Raw genomic sequence first — 17,373 nt, 5'->3', positions numbered from 1 at the left:
CATATATATATATATATATATATATATATATATATATATATATATGTGTGTGTGTGTGTGTGTGTGCGCGCGCGCGCGCGCGCGCGCACCTAGGTGCCTGAGCACCTTGCCTACAAATCGTCAGATTATGTTGAGATGTGTGCACTTGTATTAGTAGTAGAACGTTCCATTAGAAAAGAATTAATACTAATTATTGCATGATCTGGACATTTAATACCCACATTAGAATGGAAAGTGAAAATGGATATTAATGGTTACATGCATGGTTCGTGCACTTTTCTACATAGAACAATATCTTAGGTGTGATACTTTTTTTGAGAGAAATGTATCTCACATGACACCATATTCATGGTATATTTTTAGAGAAAATAATCTTTGCGTACAATATCTTAGGTATATATATACCCCCACCCCCCAAAAAGAGTATATCATTATTAGGTATATCATCATTAAAAATATATTATTTTTGGATATGTCTTCAAGCAATATACATGTACTAAGAAATGAGTTTGTACATATAATATATTAGGTATATGTACATACCTCATATATTAGGTATATGTAAAGAAAAGGTATGTCATTATTAGGTGTGTCATCATTAAAAATATATTGGGTATACATAAATACATAATACATAACCCCCCCCCCCCAATAATCTGTTTTTTTTCTATTTTTCATAGACTACATAGTACCTTAAATAAGTCACTAGGTATACACATACATAACCCAGAATATTATATGTACACAAAATATATTGGATACATATTAGATATTCGTATTAGATACCTCATGTAGTCAGGTATATATACAGTCATAATTTACTTTATGTACGTCGATTTGGTACGTACATTATTTTCTAAGGTTTTTTCATATAGTGACGTATATAAGTGCACATACACGTGGGGTATATTTCCACTTGAGGTATATTATTGTATGTATAAAAAATTGTCTATTTTTCGCATACCCGGTTATGTGGGTCAACCAAGTATGTATAATATTTTCTTACCTTTTTTCACATGGACGAGTATATACGTCGGCCGAGTATATAAAATATTTTCCTACTTTTTTCACATAGCCGAGTATATACGTCGACAGGGTATTTACATACATACTCATGAAATTTTCGAGGTATCTACATACTCATGATATATACTAGATTTACGTACATACTCATGATATTTTCAAGGTATCTACATACGTATGACATTTCTGAGTATATTAATTTTGTCTTGTTAGTAGGTATTTGAGATATCCGAGGTATAGCTATAATATTAATTTTGTATAATACCTGATGTACGTGTACATATAATATCATGTGTATATGTATATTTTTCATTAAGTATAATACTAATGCTATGTGTATATTTTCGTTAGATATAATAACCCACATATGTATATATTTTCATTAGGTACAATACATCAACCTAATATTTAGAATGAAATTATTGTTAAGATACTAGTGCATGCAAACGAAAAATGGGAATCAATAGTTGACAATTAAGGATATTAGTGTATGCAAACGAAAAATGGAAAACTACTATTTCATTTATTACACGACATGTACTAATAAAAATGGCTTACCATAACAGGCGCCTAGGTGCCCAGGCTCCTAGGTGCCTCAAACAAAATATATATATATATATATATATATATATATATATATATATATATATATATATATAGCCCAGCAGACCAAAATTGATAAAAAAAAGCCTAAAATCGGTCCAAAATCGGGTATGGCGTGCGGACGGGCCGGTTCGTGTAGCTCACGTGGCGTGGGCCGGCACGACACGGTCCGGCTAATAGTCGTGCCTAGGCAGGCCGGGCCGGCCCGTTGATAGCACAGAGGGGCCAGAAACCCGGGGGTTTCACAAGCACATGGGAGATTTTTGCTCTCATTTAACAACAATGGGAAGGAAACCACTGTCACCATAAAAAAAAAGATCACACTCTTGTAAATATATACGTATACAATACGTTGTTGCATTAAAAAAAACTAGCAAAAGGGCCCGTGCGTTGCAACGGGAGAAAAAAATACCACACGCTTTTAATCTTTTTATAATCATTTTGATTTATTAAAATAATAAGCTAACTAACTAATGTAGTCAGTCCTATCCTATTTTGTTGAGAAATCAACCCGTCCATTGTTAATTTCATCATGATGAGAAATTGAGCGGAACAAGCAAAGCAAAACAAAGAGGCTACGTGAATTTATCAATGGACTGTTATCTTATTTCACTCATGGGGTAGAGAATGTGGGATCAGATGACAAACTGAAGGTGGTGTTTCATTCTCTGTCTCTACGACAATGCAATCTTACATTCAATACATTCATTCATCAGCAAACAAATCCCCACAAAACAAAATTTCTTACCGGTGTTTGGCACACGGTTGGAGGCATGGGGAGGGGATCTCACGAGATGATGAGTTTTTGCCGGAGGAGGGGATACGATGAGGGGAGCAAGGGTTAGGCGTCTCTATCTGGCCATAAGGAGTCGCCGTTGCCGCGCCATAACCTCGGAGTTCCCCGTGTGAGCCATGGAGGCCTGCCTCCACCTGCAAGTACTTCGCTCCTCCACGCCTTATCCGCGCGCCGCCGCCGTTCTGGATCGAGCAGACGCATCATCCCCAGCCACTGTAGCTGTCGCATTGATTTGATCCAGAAGCTGTGCTCGAGCGCCGAAACGGAGTCAGCAAGCGGGCAGAGGTACGACCGCGGAGGCGGGTGGGTTGAGATCGACAACAGTGGTGGTTGAGGTCGGCCGCGGCGGCGAGTGGTGTGGCAGCGGCCTGGGCGCAGGCCATGGTGGACCAGGGTCGACGCGATGCGCTCGAGCGCCGCAATGGGGGCAGTGAGCGGGGAGAGGTATGGCCGCGGAGGCGGGTGGGTTGAGATCGGCAGCGGTGGCGGTTGAGGTCGGCCGCGGCGGCGAGTGGTGTGGTGGCGACCTGGGCACAGGCCAGGGTGGCCCAGGGTCGACGGGAGGAGGCGATGTGTACGGGTATAATTTTTGCAGCGAATCGTTTTTTTCTTTTGCGTTGCAGATAAATGATGGAGCGTGGGTTGAATAACAAAAATTACAGGATTTTTTTTATAAAAATGACGCGGCGGGTTTTTCGACGAAAACGATAGCCTCTTTATTATTAAAAAAAAATAGTATAGGTATAGATAAAGATCTGCGCAAGGGAGGTGGTTAAAAAAACTAACCTGTGGCTATAAGGGGAAATCGCGGAGGGAAGCTGTTGGAGGAGTATCTTTCGCCCGAAAGAGGATTACCTGCTCACGGCCGTGCACCGATCTGCAATTTGGAAGAAAAAGGAGGATCGAATCCGCGTAGGGAAGACACGGGATGGCACCGGATTTGCCATAGGAACCGGGACATGAGTTAGAGGGAGGCGAAGAAGGTCGGTCGAGAGACAAGCCAGAGTCGGTATGGATGGAAGCAGGCGGTCACACGAGAGACGATGGTTTTCTCCCCGGCCTGCCTCTTGAGACATGGATTCTTTCCCCGTGGAAACTGCATGGATTGGGGCGAGAAACATCTAGATGGACGGTGTCCAAATGCGCTGCTGGACCAACCGAGGCTAACTTGGCCCGTGGACTAGCCACCCTAGGTTTTTGACGAGATCCCGACAGGATCACTGACTACCAAACAAGCCCTTTCGAGAAAATTCCACCCCTACCGAAAACTGAAATGAATAAGCCATTGTAGTAACATGTACAACCACACCTAAGCAAAGATGAGCCCACAAAAATCCGTGGGCGCGTCCAAGGACAACCCTGAGTCACTTCTCATATTCCACACATAGCAACCACATTTCTCATTTTTAAATCCTCATTTTTCATACAACACGAGGCAACATCCATTTGTTTTAAGTACGTAAAACAAAACAAAGCAGCACCCTATCAAACTAACAACTATGATACTCGTCATTGGATACGTTGATGACGTTTGTGCCAGAGTTGTCGGCCTCATGATCATTGGCGACAGGGAAAAACACATGCACCTCTGCATCCTCCTAGACCGTGAAAAAACCCGCTCAAGCTCCATGTCCACATCTAGTGAAGAAAGCGACAGTTCGTCGGTCCTTCAACTCGGACATGATGGACTCGAGGATGGTCTCTTTCTCCACCGCCTCTTTTGCTTGGGCTAGCTCGAACTCCGCTAGTGCGTCCTTCATCCTGAATTCGTCTTGCTTCGTCTTCGGTGCTTCATTTTCCTCGGCCTACAGCGGCTCCTCCTCCTCATACTCCACCTCTTCCATCTTGATGGGGACATTCCTACCAAAGTTACACCCACTAGACCTGCTACAACACATATTGGACATATTACTAGAGCTCGCGTTTCTTAGAAATATTTTCAATGTTCATGAGGATATGAAGCTGCCTAAATTGGATACATTTGTATTGCTTTTGAATGAAGGGCCTAGCAAGGACAAAATAATGAACAATGAGGCATGATCAAGCATGAAGACAAAGACGTGAGTGAAGGGAACAAGAACCGAGCTTCCAGTGGGGACACCTTCACCTCTATCACATCTTCTCTTCCACCTCCTCCTGCTCAGATGCCTCCACCTCTTCGTGCTTCGGTGCCTCCTCGCCAAACTATTCGCATACAGGTCTGTCGCAATGCGCGTGACTCCGTGCGCATCTCTACCTAGATCTCAGCCCGACACTTCAGGATCAACAACTTGTAGTATGTGACCTTGGTGCGGACCATGGAGGCAGTGGCGATGGCATATGGTGGGATCAGTTTGGAAGTGAAAGAGGGTGAGGAGGAGGTAGCGGCGGCATGAACCAGGGGGGGATGAGGATGGGGCTAGGGTTGCATCATCATCCGAGTTAAATAGTCAGAGTTGGTCCCTCGGGTGGTGCATCGGAGCGATGACATGAATATGTGTTCACCTAAACCGGAGGAGGCATTGAAAGTGCATCTAATCTCCAAGGTGAATTTTATTAATTTATGTCATCATATTCGAGAACTAATTGCATTTCAAGTATATTTCAGAAAATTTCTTCATAGGGGCAACATTGAAAGTGAAGGTGAACCTTTAGATGCTTAAAGACAAGTGTTGGTCAAGCCATGGAATTCTTCATTTTTATTTTAGTGAGCCAAGATGACATTGAGTCCATAGGCATGCCGATAATATCAAAAGGGGATAGGATGTGACGATGAGCTCTTTGCTTCATGTTCTTAAAGATCGAACTCCAAAAAACTTCTCAAATTTATGCAAGAATTTTAACTATACCGACCTATTCAACTTCACCTTAGTGCCACCGAAGCACTCTCTATCGTTGCCGCTGAGCCAATCAAATATGGTTGTTGGTCCAAACCCTAGTTTTATTGGAGCCTCTAACATTATGTTCGGAATCGAAGCAACGTGGCAAACCTTCTATCATCACATCGGAAATTCCGAGTGAAACCATTTGGAACTTCTGAACCGATTACAGAGAGTGTGCCAAGTGCCACTCACCTCGGAGCCATGGATCGAAACCTGACATACCAATGATATCTAACGTTGACACTTTTGTTCAACTCGAAGCCACCGAGCAAAACCAGTCAGAGCCTCCAAGATGTACGAAAAGGTGTGTAAATGTTAATTTTTGGTCCAGACTATATATACCCTCACCTATCCCATAAGTTAAACTCAAAGAAAACTCCACTCCTACCGTTTGTTCTAAGAGAGAACCCCACTTACTTGTGCTGATTTCAAAGGTCAATCCACTCCAACCATCCAATCACTCCCTTTGAGATATAATCCCCTCTTTGCTTTCCACTCCAACCTTCTCCAAATCTGTAGCCAGATGTTGAGTACCTGGCACCCCTCCCCTTGCATTGTAATCTCGTCCCCTCGTAGTGTTGATGACATCGCCTTGCAACACAACCGAAAGGCCTTTTGCAACACTGATGGTACAAGACCATCGTAGGGTCGTGGAGCACCTTTCTTTGCACTGTTGGGATCGAAAAATAGGACAAAGAGAGAGACAAGTGAGAGGATAAGGCAGGGACCGAGCGAGTGAGAGGATATGGTTGTGTGGAAGATTCTTGTCCCCCTCGTCTTACGTCGCATGTTAATTCAAAACTGATCCAACAGTTCAGTGCCTGGCTGACACAAGAGCATGATCAACCGGCGGAAAGAGATGTTTTTTCCTACAAAAAGACCCAAGGGGCAGATCCAAACCATCCTAATCATCAAATCATGGGACCTAGCAGTTCAAGTCCATCCCATGATTGCCCACCAATGCCACTGGTTACAAACACGCTTAGGCTCAATGACATCCCATGTAATCTGTCACACAATTAAATCCAACCAAATATCAACATGTTGTTAATATCCTACCTAACATCAACGTGCAACTAATATCTTACTGAATATTAACGTCCATTGCACATATAAGAACTACTAGACATATATGCAATGCACGTCTGGTTTTTCTTTCCTCGTTCTGGAACCATTATTCCACCTCCAATTTTTTTGAAACCCAACAATAAAAGTTATTACAAAATAATAGAAAACGTTATAATCTTACCTCTAGCACTCACATAAAACCATCAGAATCATGGAACTTGCAGATTTGTTGATACCAGATGTTCATGGTTCGAATTTATATACATTGAGGAGCACATAAATCCCCAAATACATGATCCAACCATCGAGTCATCATCAGTGCTGCTGCTACCTAGGCTCGGTTGCTATTACACGGTACTAGTCGCCGGTTATTCGATCGCTCTAATTTTGGACAATTGTTACCATTTTGCCATGTTGTTTGTGCTGTAGCAGTATTTATAAATGACCCATCAACTACGTGGCAACGCTACACTAATGAGTAAGCAGGCCAAAAACATTATCACCAGTTGTCCACTAATGTTAAGGAGGAGAGAAACGGAATTCACATCTTAAAATGCTTGAGAAAGGCACCAGTGCACGGTTATGCACTACAGGTTTCTGCTACAAGTATACCAAAAGCATATTTGTCAGTAAAGCAGGACACAGACAAACTACAGAAAATTAGCCAAAGCTTCAGCTACGCAAAAGCATAGGAACAAGAAAAAAGCGCGACAAGGTGTTGCAATAACTACTAATCTCTCCATCTCTTCTTCAAAATTGAAATCCAAGCACCGGCTTCTCCCCCCATTTTACGCCTACAAAAAATGGAACAGAAGTACGAACGGAGATGTTAGAAGACTGATTATGCTTACACCAATGCTATTAAATATAAATATAATGGTGAAAATCACATGTGCAAAAGGGCAAGCATCTGAACATAGAAGCTACTCAGTAGCTAAATCTGCAATAACTTCAGTCCAGTTTGGCAGTTTACTAGCATAATATCAATTACCTTGTTTCTTCTAGCATAATCATTTAGCTTGCTCTTGTAGAAGTACTAGTAGTAAACTACGTGGTCTCTCTAATAAGACATATTTCAGGAAATTATCTTTGCACAAGTTCTTGAGAGCACCCTATGTAGCAATATTTGTGCCAACAATAGCACACCTTCCAGAGAGTAACGGCCGTGAGTTGCTAAGGAACCACAGAATTGAATAAGTTGTACTGAATCAGTAGTATATAACAATCAATGCACGTGCAACACAACAGAGAAGAAACTCAATCAAGTAGCTAACACTACACTTGCCCAACTGCCGCATCCATGGGAGCACCATTAGAAGATATGATTTATTTTTCTCAAAAATTGGAAGGATCTGGTGGGTTCTAGATTGCTGGGAGAGATTGGGGTGGAGCGGAAGAGTGAACTCACCACCACCACCAACAACTCTAATTTACCAGGTAGTGGAGAAGAGATACGCTGCAGCGAGTAATTTTCAGGCAATAAACTGCATACAAATCTGTAAGATTCCTCTGACATAGAAGTGGATAAACAGCTGATCGGTACCACAAGAAGAATCTCATCGAGTTGGAAGATTTATAGCTGATAGAGTTAATCAAGGCCACCGCACAATAGCATGTTAACAGAGGATTAACTGGTGAGAAAATTTACCCCATGCCGGAACTTTTTCTTGACCCTCCAATTGAGCCATCCACGCTTCATTTGTTCCTTTACAGAATAAAATTGCCCTTTGTTCCTATAGGGGCACAATGAGCACATATATATTAGCTTGCCCGCTGAATAAGGAAGATGGTAGCATAAGAACAATTACGATGACGGGGGAATTAAAAATGTGGGGGAAACCAAAGTAATTAAGGAACATACTATACGTACCAAACACTGCGAAGGAGGCAGGTAATGATATGGTGGATGAGGCTACGAGGACCCGGATCATAGCCTTTGAGGCCGCGTTCGTCGACCGCTTGAGACCAAGTGCCGCTCCCGAGGTGGTACTGAGCAAATTCGAGCGACTCTAACTTTCGGTAGACGATCGAGTCGGCCATGACAGTAGGCAACGCCTTGGAGGAGACATAGAAAGCCCTTTCGTCGATGAAGAGGGCATGGTCTCCGACGCTCGTCACCGGGATAAACCTCCCTAAAACAAGGTCGGCAAGTTTGTACACTAGTTTCTTGTGAGCAAAAGAACGGTCGGCATGGCCGACAACCAAGATCTCCGAGTCGCATTCCACCAGATAGATAGGGTAGGAGAGAACATCCCCCGGGCATGTGGCGATCGACCTCGGTAATGGCGGCTGCCGAGAACCCAATTCCCCTGTCTCATCGTCCTCAAGGGGCGGAGGGTCTATCTGGAGAAGCTGCGTTGCACATACTAGATTGCACACCAAATATAGCTTGCCACGGAACGAGAAGGGTTCGATACAGGGTGGAACCGCCCAGCTCGCCATGGTCCACTGCCGATCATGGCCATGGGAGGTGGCAAAGGCTAGCTGCCGTAGACGGTGAAACAGAAGCATGACGGTGCAGACTCCGGACCTGAATGAGGCAGCGGCGCATACGCGGTGTCTGATGCAGTGCCACCTCTCCTGCTCGGGTAGCCCGTCGAGGTTCCTCTCCAGCTGCCCGTGGAGGGTGGAGAGCGGCGGGAGCTCGGCGACGTCGCCGGTGAACGGGTGGAGGAGGCGCACGGCGGTGTCCTCGTCCCTTGGAGGAGGAGCAGGCCGTCGACCGAGTCGAGGGCGCAGTGGTCCTTGAACAGCGGGATCTTGGCGCGGACGAGGGCAGCATCATCCAGCGGCGCGGGTCGCCGACGCCGCCGCCCCGCGGGCAGACGGTGCCGGACCGCCAGCTTGCGCAGACGGCGCGGAGACGGACGTAGTCCATCAGGTCGCCGGCCAGGACGCGCCACGATACCAGGCGAAGCAGGTCCCCGGGCAGCGACGGCCAGAGGGGCGAGGACGCGCCCGTGCTGGCGCCCGGAGTTGCCGCCGCCGAGCGGCGGCGGCGTTTCCTTGCGGTCGGCGTTTCATGAGACATCCTACGCGTCTTGCGTCCTCAGGTTCTCACGTTTCCTTAAATTAAGAGATCCGATTGACAAATTAAGAGATCCAGGTTTCTATGTTGTACCAGTCAGTAAGAGCATTTCTGGTTGATGGTGTAAATTTAGATGTATATATTTATATACACGTTCATATACACCTTGTTAAATTATACACCTTTCAGTTTTTCAATGAAATGTGTAAATTAGGATGTTTATATTTAAACGGCTATATTTTCAAACGGTTATATTTCCAACGACCATATTTCTGATCTATATAAACCACCCCTATCACCTTTCTTCCAGCACACTTCTACGTGTGACTTCTCTTCTCACCTAGATTTCTCTATCGTCTCTCACGCAACACAATGAACACATCCACTTGGGACATGAGTTCTTTGTCATCTTCATCTGACGACGATGAACTCATACTTGCAGCATTCGCCGAGCGCGAGGAGGAAGAGAGGAAGAATGCTCGACGCCATGGCGATTCCAAGCATGGACGTCAGTCAATCGATCGAGGAAGAGATGCCAGATTTCTTCTTCTGTGGAACGACTACTTCAAAGAAGTTCCTGCTTTCCCGAACATTTGTTTCGACGAAGGTTCGTAATTAGTACACTTCTCTGCTTTAGTCCTTTGTTGGATTTTCCTTTCTATGTTATTGCAGAACGATGCTGAGTTGATGGAGTTGTCTGCTCTCCAATTGGACTTTTTGGTTGTGTTTGTGTGTAACCAAAATCAATGGTGTCCAAGAAGGCTTGGTCATCATCCATCTGCAAACAACCCATCCATACACAACTATTTTAGACCACAATCTGAATCAAATTGACAGCAATAGACAGTTTCAGTCCCCTGCTTCCTACCCCTCCCGTCGCTGCATCTGCTCCCCTCCCGTCGCTGCATCTCCCCCTCCCGTCGCTGCCTCCCCTCCCCCTCCCGTCGCTGCCCCTCCCCTCCCCCTCCCGTCGCTGCATCCCCTCTCCCCCCCGTCGCTGCCCCTCCCCCCTCCTCCCGTCGCTGCCCCTCTCCCTCCCCTCCCTACCTCTGCCCAGGCAGCCGCCCTTCCTCTCCCCCTCCCGTCCCTGCCCCTCCCCCTCCCCCTCCCGTCGCCAGATCTGGTGCAGGCCCCCTTCCTCTTCCCCTCCCGTCGATGCCCAGGGAGCTCGGCCGGAGATGATCTTACCTTAGGCGGCGGCCGGAGAACAAACGCGACGAGCTCCTCCGATCCTTCCTCCGGCGGGAGCGGGACGAAGCAACCTCTGCTTTTCACGAGCGTGGGTTCGTCGTGTTTACTTCCACGCCTGATACCGTCGTGACCTGGGCGTGGATGTTTTACACGCCCTTTTACACGAGTCACTGGAGGTAAAAAAAACTGCTGGCATGGTATATATTTGGCATACACGGTCCATATACACCTTGCACTAGAGATGCTCGAAGTATAGTATTTTTGTTTTCTGTATTATTTAAGGCATTTTAACAATATGCGTTAAGTGGAAAACGAGAGAGCTGCCTTCATAGAGGGCATGTACATATATGTGATATGTGAATGTCTATGCAAGACGTGCACGTTTGTGGTGATATCTACTCCCTCCGTCCCATAATATAAGAATGTTTTTCAAGCCTTATATTATTACTAGCAAAAGGACCCGTGCGTTGCAACGGGGTAAAAACAATTATAATCTCCAATGATGGTGATCATATTATGTCTTTAAAATTTTAGAACATTTCTTGAAATGCATGAACATTTTTTGAATTAGCAAACATTTTTTTCAATTGCACTCAAAAATTAACACACAAACTTTTTTTCAAAATCCACGACTTTTATTGTTTTCACCAACATTATTCTCAAAATTATGAAAAAATTTCTGAATATGCAAATATTTTTACAAAAATTCTGAGCATTTTTTGAATTCACAAACATTTTATATTTTCTTCAAACTTTTATTTCAAAATTCCCAGTTTTATAAATTGCAAAATCTTTTCAAAATTCTAAATTATTTAAACTAAAAAATGGAACAGAAAAATGAAAATAAAAAATGAGACTAAAAACAGAGGCACGAACTGTTTTGACTTTTGTTTAAAATTGTTGACTTTTTTATTTGATGGACATTTTCTCAAAGTGTAAACATTTTTTTATATTCAAATATTTTTAAAAACTCCTGAGTAGTTTTTGACTTCTAAAAAAAATATGTTTTTTTAATATTTTATTTCGAAATTCTCAGTTTCTTAAAATTGAGAAAAGTTGTTTGAAGTTCTAACTTATTTAAAGTAGAAAAACAAAATGGAACTGAAAAGAAAAATTAAAAAACTACTCCATTGTTTCGTTTGGGCTTGTTGACCGGGGGGACTGGGGGTAGACGACGCCGCCGGCGGAAGGCGACGAGCGGCACCACCACCTGGCACCTCACGCCCCACGCGTCAACTCTCCAGGTTGCCCGCCCTCCCGGCATGGAGGCGCTGGCGCGGCGCCTACTTTACCCCGCACCCCGCGCCGCTCTTCTCGCCCGTACGTTTCGGCTCCCCCGCGCGGTGCTCCTAGACAGTGGTGCTGCTGCAACCTCGCCTGCGCTGACGGATGGCTCCGTGGTGGTGCTTCGCGTTGCTTCTGTTGCTGTGTGCGTTGGCGGGGGCGGACGCCTCGAAGGGGAGGTGGGACCCGATGATCCAGATGCTGGGGGAGGAGGAGCCCGCCACGGCGCGCGGCGACGGGGGCTCCCAGGAGGAGGAGGAGGACGGCGTCGGGACGAGGTGGGCGGTGCTCGTCGCCGGGGGCTCCCAGGAGGAGGAGGAGGACGGCGTCGGGACGAGGTGGGCGGTGCTCGTCGCCGGATCCTCCGGCTGTGGGAACTACAGGCACCAGGTGCTCCGGCTATGGAGTTTTACACGTCGCCGTCGCCCCTCCGGATCTCCGTCACTGCTGGAAAAAGGATAAGATAAAACAAAGGATCGCGAGTGAAAATGTTACAGATGCAGCGGCTTTCTTGCAAATCTGAAACGTTTTTTTTTCAGATATCCACCGAATCAGGGACTGTGGGTTGAATCCTCAAAAAACGAAGGGACTGTTTTGTAAAAAGGCCGCGACGGACGACAGAAGCGCTCCGCGCTTTATTATTAGGGGAGAATAGACGGAGAGAATAAGTAACATATATGTGCTGCATCTGAATTTGGCAACAGTAGTCTTTCAGATAATGAGGATACAAAGGGTGACTGACAATCAGCAAGCCAGCATCGTATCATTCCCCCGAGACAAAAAAAATAGCACATCTTTCAATGTTTTACGTCTCCCCTTGTGACGAAGAACTAGGTTACTCTAATAAAATCAAGCTACACCAAAATGGCATCACATGTTTTACGCCTCAAAGTTTCTCTCCCTTTGGCACCCAAGATTAAGCCGCTCTAATAAATTATTATTGAGTTACAAAAAGCACAGCACTGGCTGGCGCAGGACGTGCAAGGTTACTGTAAGGCGCCTCATCCGAAAACTGCCAGTCCTTAGCCAAGACTTAGCTAGTGAGAAGATCAGCTCAGCATTACCGATCTGATGGCTGGAGAAAGTCGGGATCGAATCGCATCAATCGGAGAGCCTGAGTAGACTAAAAAAAATACTTTGTATGATAACTTGGTTGCATGATAGTAAAGCAGCTAACGAGCGCCGCAGAGTACAACAAGTCCTTACCACCACATTTTCCAGAACTGGTTCTTACACAGCACAGCTGCCCGACCACACGATTTCTACCCGTTGCTGCGGAGAAGCATTACGCGGCAAAAATTCAGATGCAAGAACTGGAAAGAACATTGTCGAACATGCGTGTTGGTGTGCAAGGTACTCACAGCTGGGCATCACTGGCAGTCCTTTTTGATTTGTGCTTTGACTTCTTTTCTTTCTTCTTGTGGCTGTACAAGTTTTCAGATAGCAAAGCATGAGTACATGATGAGGGTAACAATCATGGAGGGCGTGCAGGCTTGCGGAGTTGGGAGAGCTTACTCGTCATGAGAGCTTGAGCTCGGATCCAAACAATGCTTCAGCTTGCGATCAGCGTGCCTCATTTCTTTCGTACCAGGTAGTTGAAGCTGGCTAACCTGCATATATATACATATAGAGATAATAGAGGCAACGCCAAAGGTACTGATAAGGGCATCAATGTTTAAATACCCTCCTAAACAGTGGCATATGTTCAACCAAGCACCACCTTGGTTAATCCTCTTTGTTAACACAAAGCATTCATGCAGACCGGTGAAATGATGTGATTTTTAACAATAAATCTATTTTATCTACTGTGCAGGTTATTCATGCATGTACACGATGCCTCCGTACTTGGTCTATCCTGCAGAGGCCGGAGGACAAAGACCTTTCTATGATGGCGTCTACACGGCTGGAGCATACGGCCAGGGAGGTTTTCTCCCAACATGGCTGGACCTTTTTATGATGGCGTCTACACGGTGTAATCTTCGGATAGAATTTACTCCACCCTAGGCTGGACTTATTTACTTTTTGCTTTAAACAATTTTATTTTTAGGTTTGTTGGACTTGTTGGCTGTGTGCATCGCGCTATGCAGAGGCCGGACATTCTTTCAATGTGGTTGTATCACCTCGATATATCAATTGAATGAAATGTTCTTTATCGAAAAAAAATGCAGACCGGTGAAATGAAACACGCAGTTAAAGAACAATTATTGGTGGGAGTTTACATGCTTGTGTCATAAACTGTATTTGTGCCAAGCCAGGTAAACATTCTTACCAGGTGATTGATTGAACTGATTATCTGAATAAATTGTTCGACTGGACAATCAAAGTGTTGCCTTAAAAAAACACTTTCCAAGTATCTGCAAACAATCAACGAATTTAGCAAGATCAACAATGAGTAAATGTAAGATAAAATATTGCATCATAAAACGCAGAGTTCTGACAAATTAAGGTCATAATAAACAAAGATAAGATTGCGACCTTTCAAAATCGAGGACACTGAGTGCACCGTTGGACTTGTACAGAGCAGCCAAAGCCAACTGTAAAAAATAGAACACACTATCTAGTCAGATCGCATAAGAAATTGGTGAAACTCTGGGGTTTGAATACCCTAAGCTTGACACTGAGGATTAAGCCTTCTTAATTGATGCACATTAACCAAGAAAATTATGAAAATGACAGTGATGTACTGGAGTAGCACACTAACAAAAGATTAACCATAGTATTTATAGCTTAAGACTACCTGTCCAGGAGTATAGAGAAGAGGTGCATCAGTCAACATCATTGTGTCAACCTCAGAATTCGCAGTTTGATGCAAATCCTACAATACAAACATCTGATGCATAAGCAGGGCAGTCATAAAGCTTGCATGTTTTGTTATTCATATAACTTTGCTTTCCTTCCATGTAAGAAATAAGGTGAAAGAGCTTCTTTTACATTAAAATGGTTTTATAACTTTGGCAACGGATGCTTTGGTTATTGTTTGAGAAAGCCACACAAATTAGTTCACAATATCTATTTGCCTTATTTGCTTATGTGGCAAATTGGTGTATGATGTGTCTTGCTATCTAGTAGAAAGAAGTGAAAAAAGTTAATGTTCAGCACCAGCCATAGTGTGACATAGTAAAATCAAGATAAGACTTGATGATTCATGTTTTCTGTATCCTTCTGTTGATGCAATTCCAAAAGCAAATGTGGCACCAACTCAATTTTCACAACTAACATTCACGCATTATTCTATCAATGTTTTGACGGTCACCTAGGAAACCCGAGGTTGTAGATAAATAGTTCATTCTTTTCCTTATTCTGATATCACAGTATTTAAACTCATACTTAAGTCAAAAGTTTATGCTAAGATCTTGGTATTATCAATTAGTACAAAACACAGTATTCTCAGTTAACCTTCATCTACCAGTTTAGGGTTAACCAAACCAGACTTCTATCATGAACTCACATTATTTTCTCAAATGATTAGGACGTAGAATTTGTGACTGCCATTCATAAGATACTATGGTTATGTAAGTGATTGTCGGGAAACATCAAGTAAAATATAGAACATAATTTACGTACACATGTCAGAAAAGGCTAACACAGTAAACACTTTATTAATGCGTTCTTGAACAGTATGGCAAAAGGGTGAAAGGAATGTATGACCTTCAACCGTTGGTGTGCACCATTACCTGCCCTACAAAAATCCTTCGTAGAACAAAAGAAAAATGTCATTAGCTGCAGCCATATGATAAGATAGAATACGATGGACTTATAATGCTGAATACAATGGAATGTTCACACAGAACTTACATCCATGTCATCAATAAATCCTTCAATAGAACGATATGGAGCATAAACGATCAAATCAAAATCTAAAGACTGCAAGAAAGCAAGAAATTTAGTGTCATATTCTGTTTGCTTGGAGGTGCTATAAAACTTGAATATGGAAATGGCATACTTTCAGAACAATCATCTCATTATTTAGAATAATCTGGTGGTCCTGCTGAATCCCTTTGCCAAGTTCCTCAGCAGAAACGTGATTTTCTTCCACTTTGCAAGAAGCATATACACAAGTTAACCTGTCAAAACAAAATTGATTAACTTGGCCACTGGCAAATACTAACAGGGTCAGGAAATAACATTGATAGGAATATAAGATACTACAGACTCTCATACTTTTATCTTTGATTAGGATACACATATTCACTCTGCACAGAAGTATGAAGGGTACCATTCGTTTGCCTAGTTTTCTAGCTACATTTGAGAGGGAAGTAAATCTTAGCTGAGTATTCATAGTCTCCTACACCAGGATTTTATGTGTTCCAAACCACGAAACTATTCATGTTACCGCCGCTGCTTACATAATATGCTTTGGGTGGTGCTCCATTACAGACCACTGTAGATAGAATCTTTTGAAATATATTATGGCTGTAGCCTGCAAAGCAACAACTGACTGTTAGCACGCGACCATCAAGCTAGCAAAGGCACGGTATCTTGGAAGAGGAATGCTTTACCTGAATTTTGTGGGGGAATTTGAATGCTCTGCACACTTCCTGAATCTTTTGCTCATAAAATATCCGCATCACTTGCTCCTCTTCGCAGGATAGAGGCTTCACACTCGAGCTCCCAACAACTGAATCCAAAACAGTGGTTTAATAACACTATAACACATCTAAATATGACTAGTCGAACAAACGCTGCAAAAACTTTTGATGAACATTGGCCAACATGGAAAACAAGCACAACTATGAAAGAACAAAACTTTGAAGCGAAATTAGCACATAGACACTGATCCTCATGGCTACTCATAGAAACATATAGGCAGCAGAAACCATCAAATGGGGTGTACCTGTACCATCAGGCACAGGTTCTGGGTTCGATATCGAGCCATCAACAGGGTCCACCTTCAATCTCGTCGTCCCATACTTCACAAAGAAAACAGAGGGAACAAAAACAATGAGCAGCCAGTATGTATGTAAGCTAAACAAGTGAAGGAATGTAATGGCGTAGGGAGAGCCCAACCTGAGCGAGTATCTCCGCGGAACGCCGGTTAGCCGTCGTCCACTTCTCCACCTGCAAGCAAAGCAGAATCACCGGCATCAGCATACCATGTTGTGTATGTCCAGAGCATTGCTATAGGCTTAGCCGTCCCAGGCCAAAGCAAACCCTGGGCACCGAGCAGTGAAGAAGAAAGAATGGATCGGAGAGGGAGGGCTACCAGGTCCTGCGTCTGGAAGATCCACCGCTCCCGGTGGGTGGAGGTCTGGAAATCCGACATCTTGGCGCCCCTCCCTCCGCTGCCGGCGGCCAAATCGAGTCCCTCTCCCCCCTGCTGGTGAACACCGCGAGCGAGATGCCCGCTGCCTGACGGATGCGGGTGCGGAGGGTATGCCGCAATACTATGGCGTCCTCCGGTGGGCTCCGAGGAGGGGCGCGGCGACGGGCGGCAGCGGCAGCGGCGGTCCGGCCGTCAAGGGGTTTCGGGTGGCGCCGGTTGTGGAGCAGAACCCCTCCCGGTCTGGTCTCTGGTGTTA

General features: G+C 44.3%; 1 protein-coding gene and 1 pseudogene across 1 annotated transcript; both read right to left on the bottom strand.

Moving 5' to 3' along the window:
• Positions 1-6,891: 6,891 nt before the first annotated feature.
• LOC123450225 lies at positions 6,892-9,382 on the bottom strand (annotated as a pseudogene).
• A 3,155-nt stretch (positions 9,383-12,537) lies between these two features.
• LOC123447709 (cyclin-H1-1) lies at positions 12,538-17,341 on the bottom strand. The gene is made up of 15 exons (XM_045124341.1): positions 17,058-17,341; positions 16,862-16,912; positions 16,689-16,764; positions 16,354-16,472; positions 16,201-16,274; positions 15,798-15,918; positions 15,650-15,718; positions 15,503-15,544; positions 14,592-14,669; positions 14,330-14,388; positions 14,124-14,208; positions 13,370-13,464; positions 13,216-13,278; positions 13,061-13,126; positions 12,538-12,977 (listed from the first exon to the last, which is right to left on the bottom strand). Exons 1-14 carry the CDS (start codon positions 17,115-17,117, stop codon positions 13,117-13,119), a joined length of 1,002 nt encoding a protein of 333 aa, XP_044980276.1. The 5' UTR covers positions 17,118-17,341; the 3' UTR covers positions 12,538-12,977; positions 13,061-13,116.
• Between the last annotated feature and the right edge of the window lie 32 nt (positions 17,342-17,373).

The sequence above is a fragment of the Hordeum vulgare genome, chromosome 4H (genome assembly GCF_904849725.1).
Source record: "Hordeum vulgare subsp. vulgare chromosome 4H, MorexV3_pseudomolecules_assembly, whole genome shotgun sequence".
In the NCBI taxonomy this organism is placed as follows: Eukaryota; Viridiplantae; Streptophyta; class Magnoliopsida; order Poales; family Poaceae; genus Hordeum; species Hordeum vulgare.
Note: the sequence above shows the minus strand (reverse complement) of the source record. Positions and strands in the feature narration are given on the sequence as shown.

Excerpts from the sequence above, each read along its gene's own strand:
- LOC123447709 (XM_045124341.1), bottom strand. The coding sequence starts at position 17,117 with ATGTCGGATTTCCAGACCTCCACCCACCGGGAGCGGTGGATCTTCCAG. Across the intron at positions 16,473-16,688 it reads ACCTGTGCCTGATGGTACAG|TTGTTGGGAGCTCGAGTGTG; the intron begins GTACACCCCATT and ends TTTTGGATTCAG. Across the intron at positions 14,670-15,502 it reads GTGCACACCAACGGTTGAAG|GATTTGCATCAAACTGCGAA; the intron begins GTCATACATTCC and ends TTTGTATTGTAG.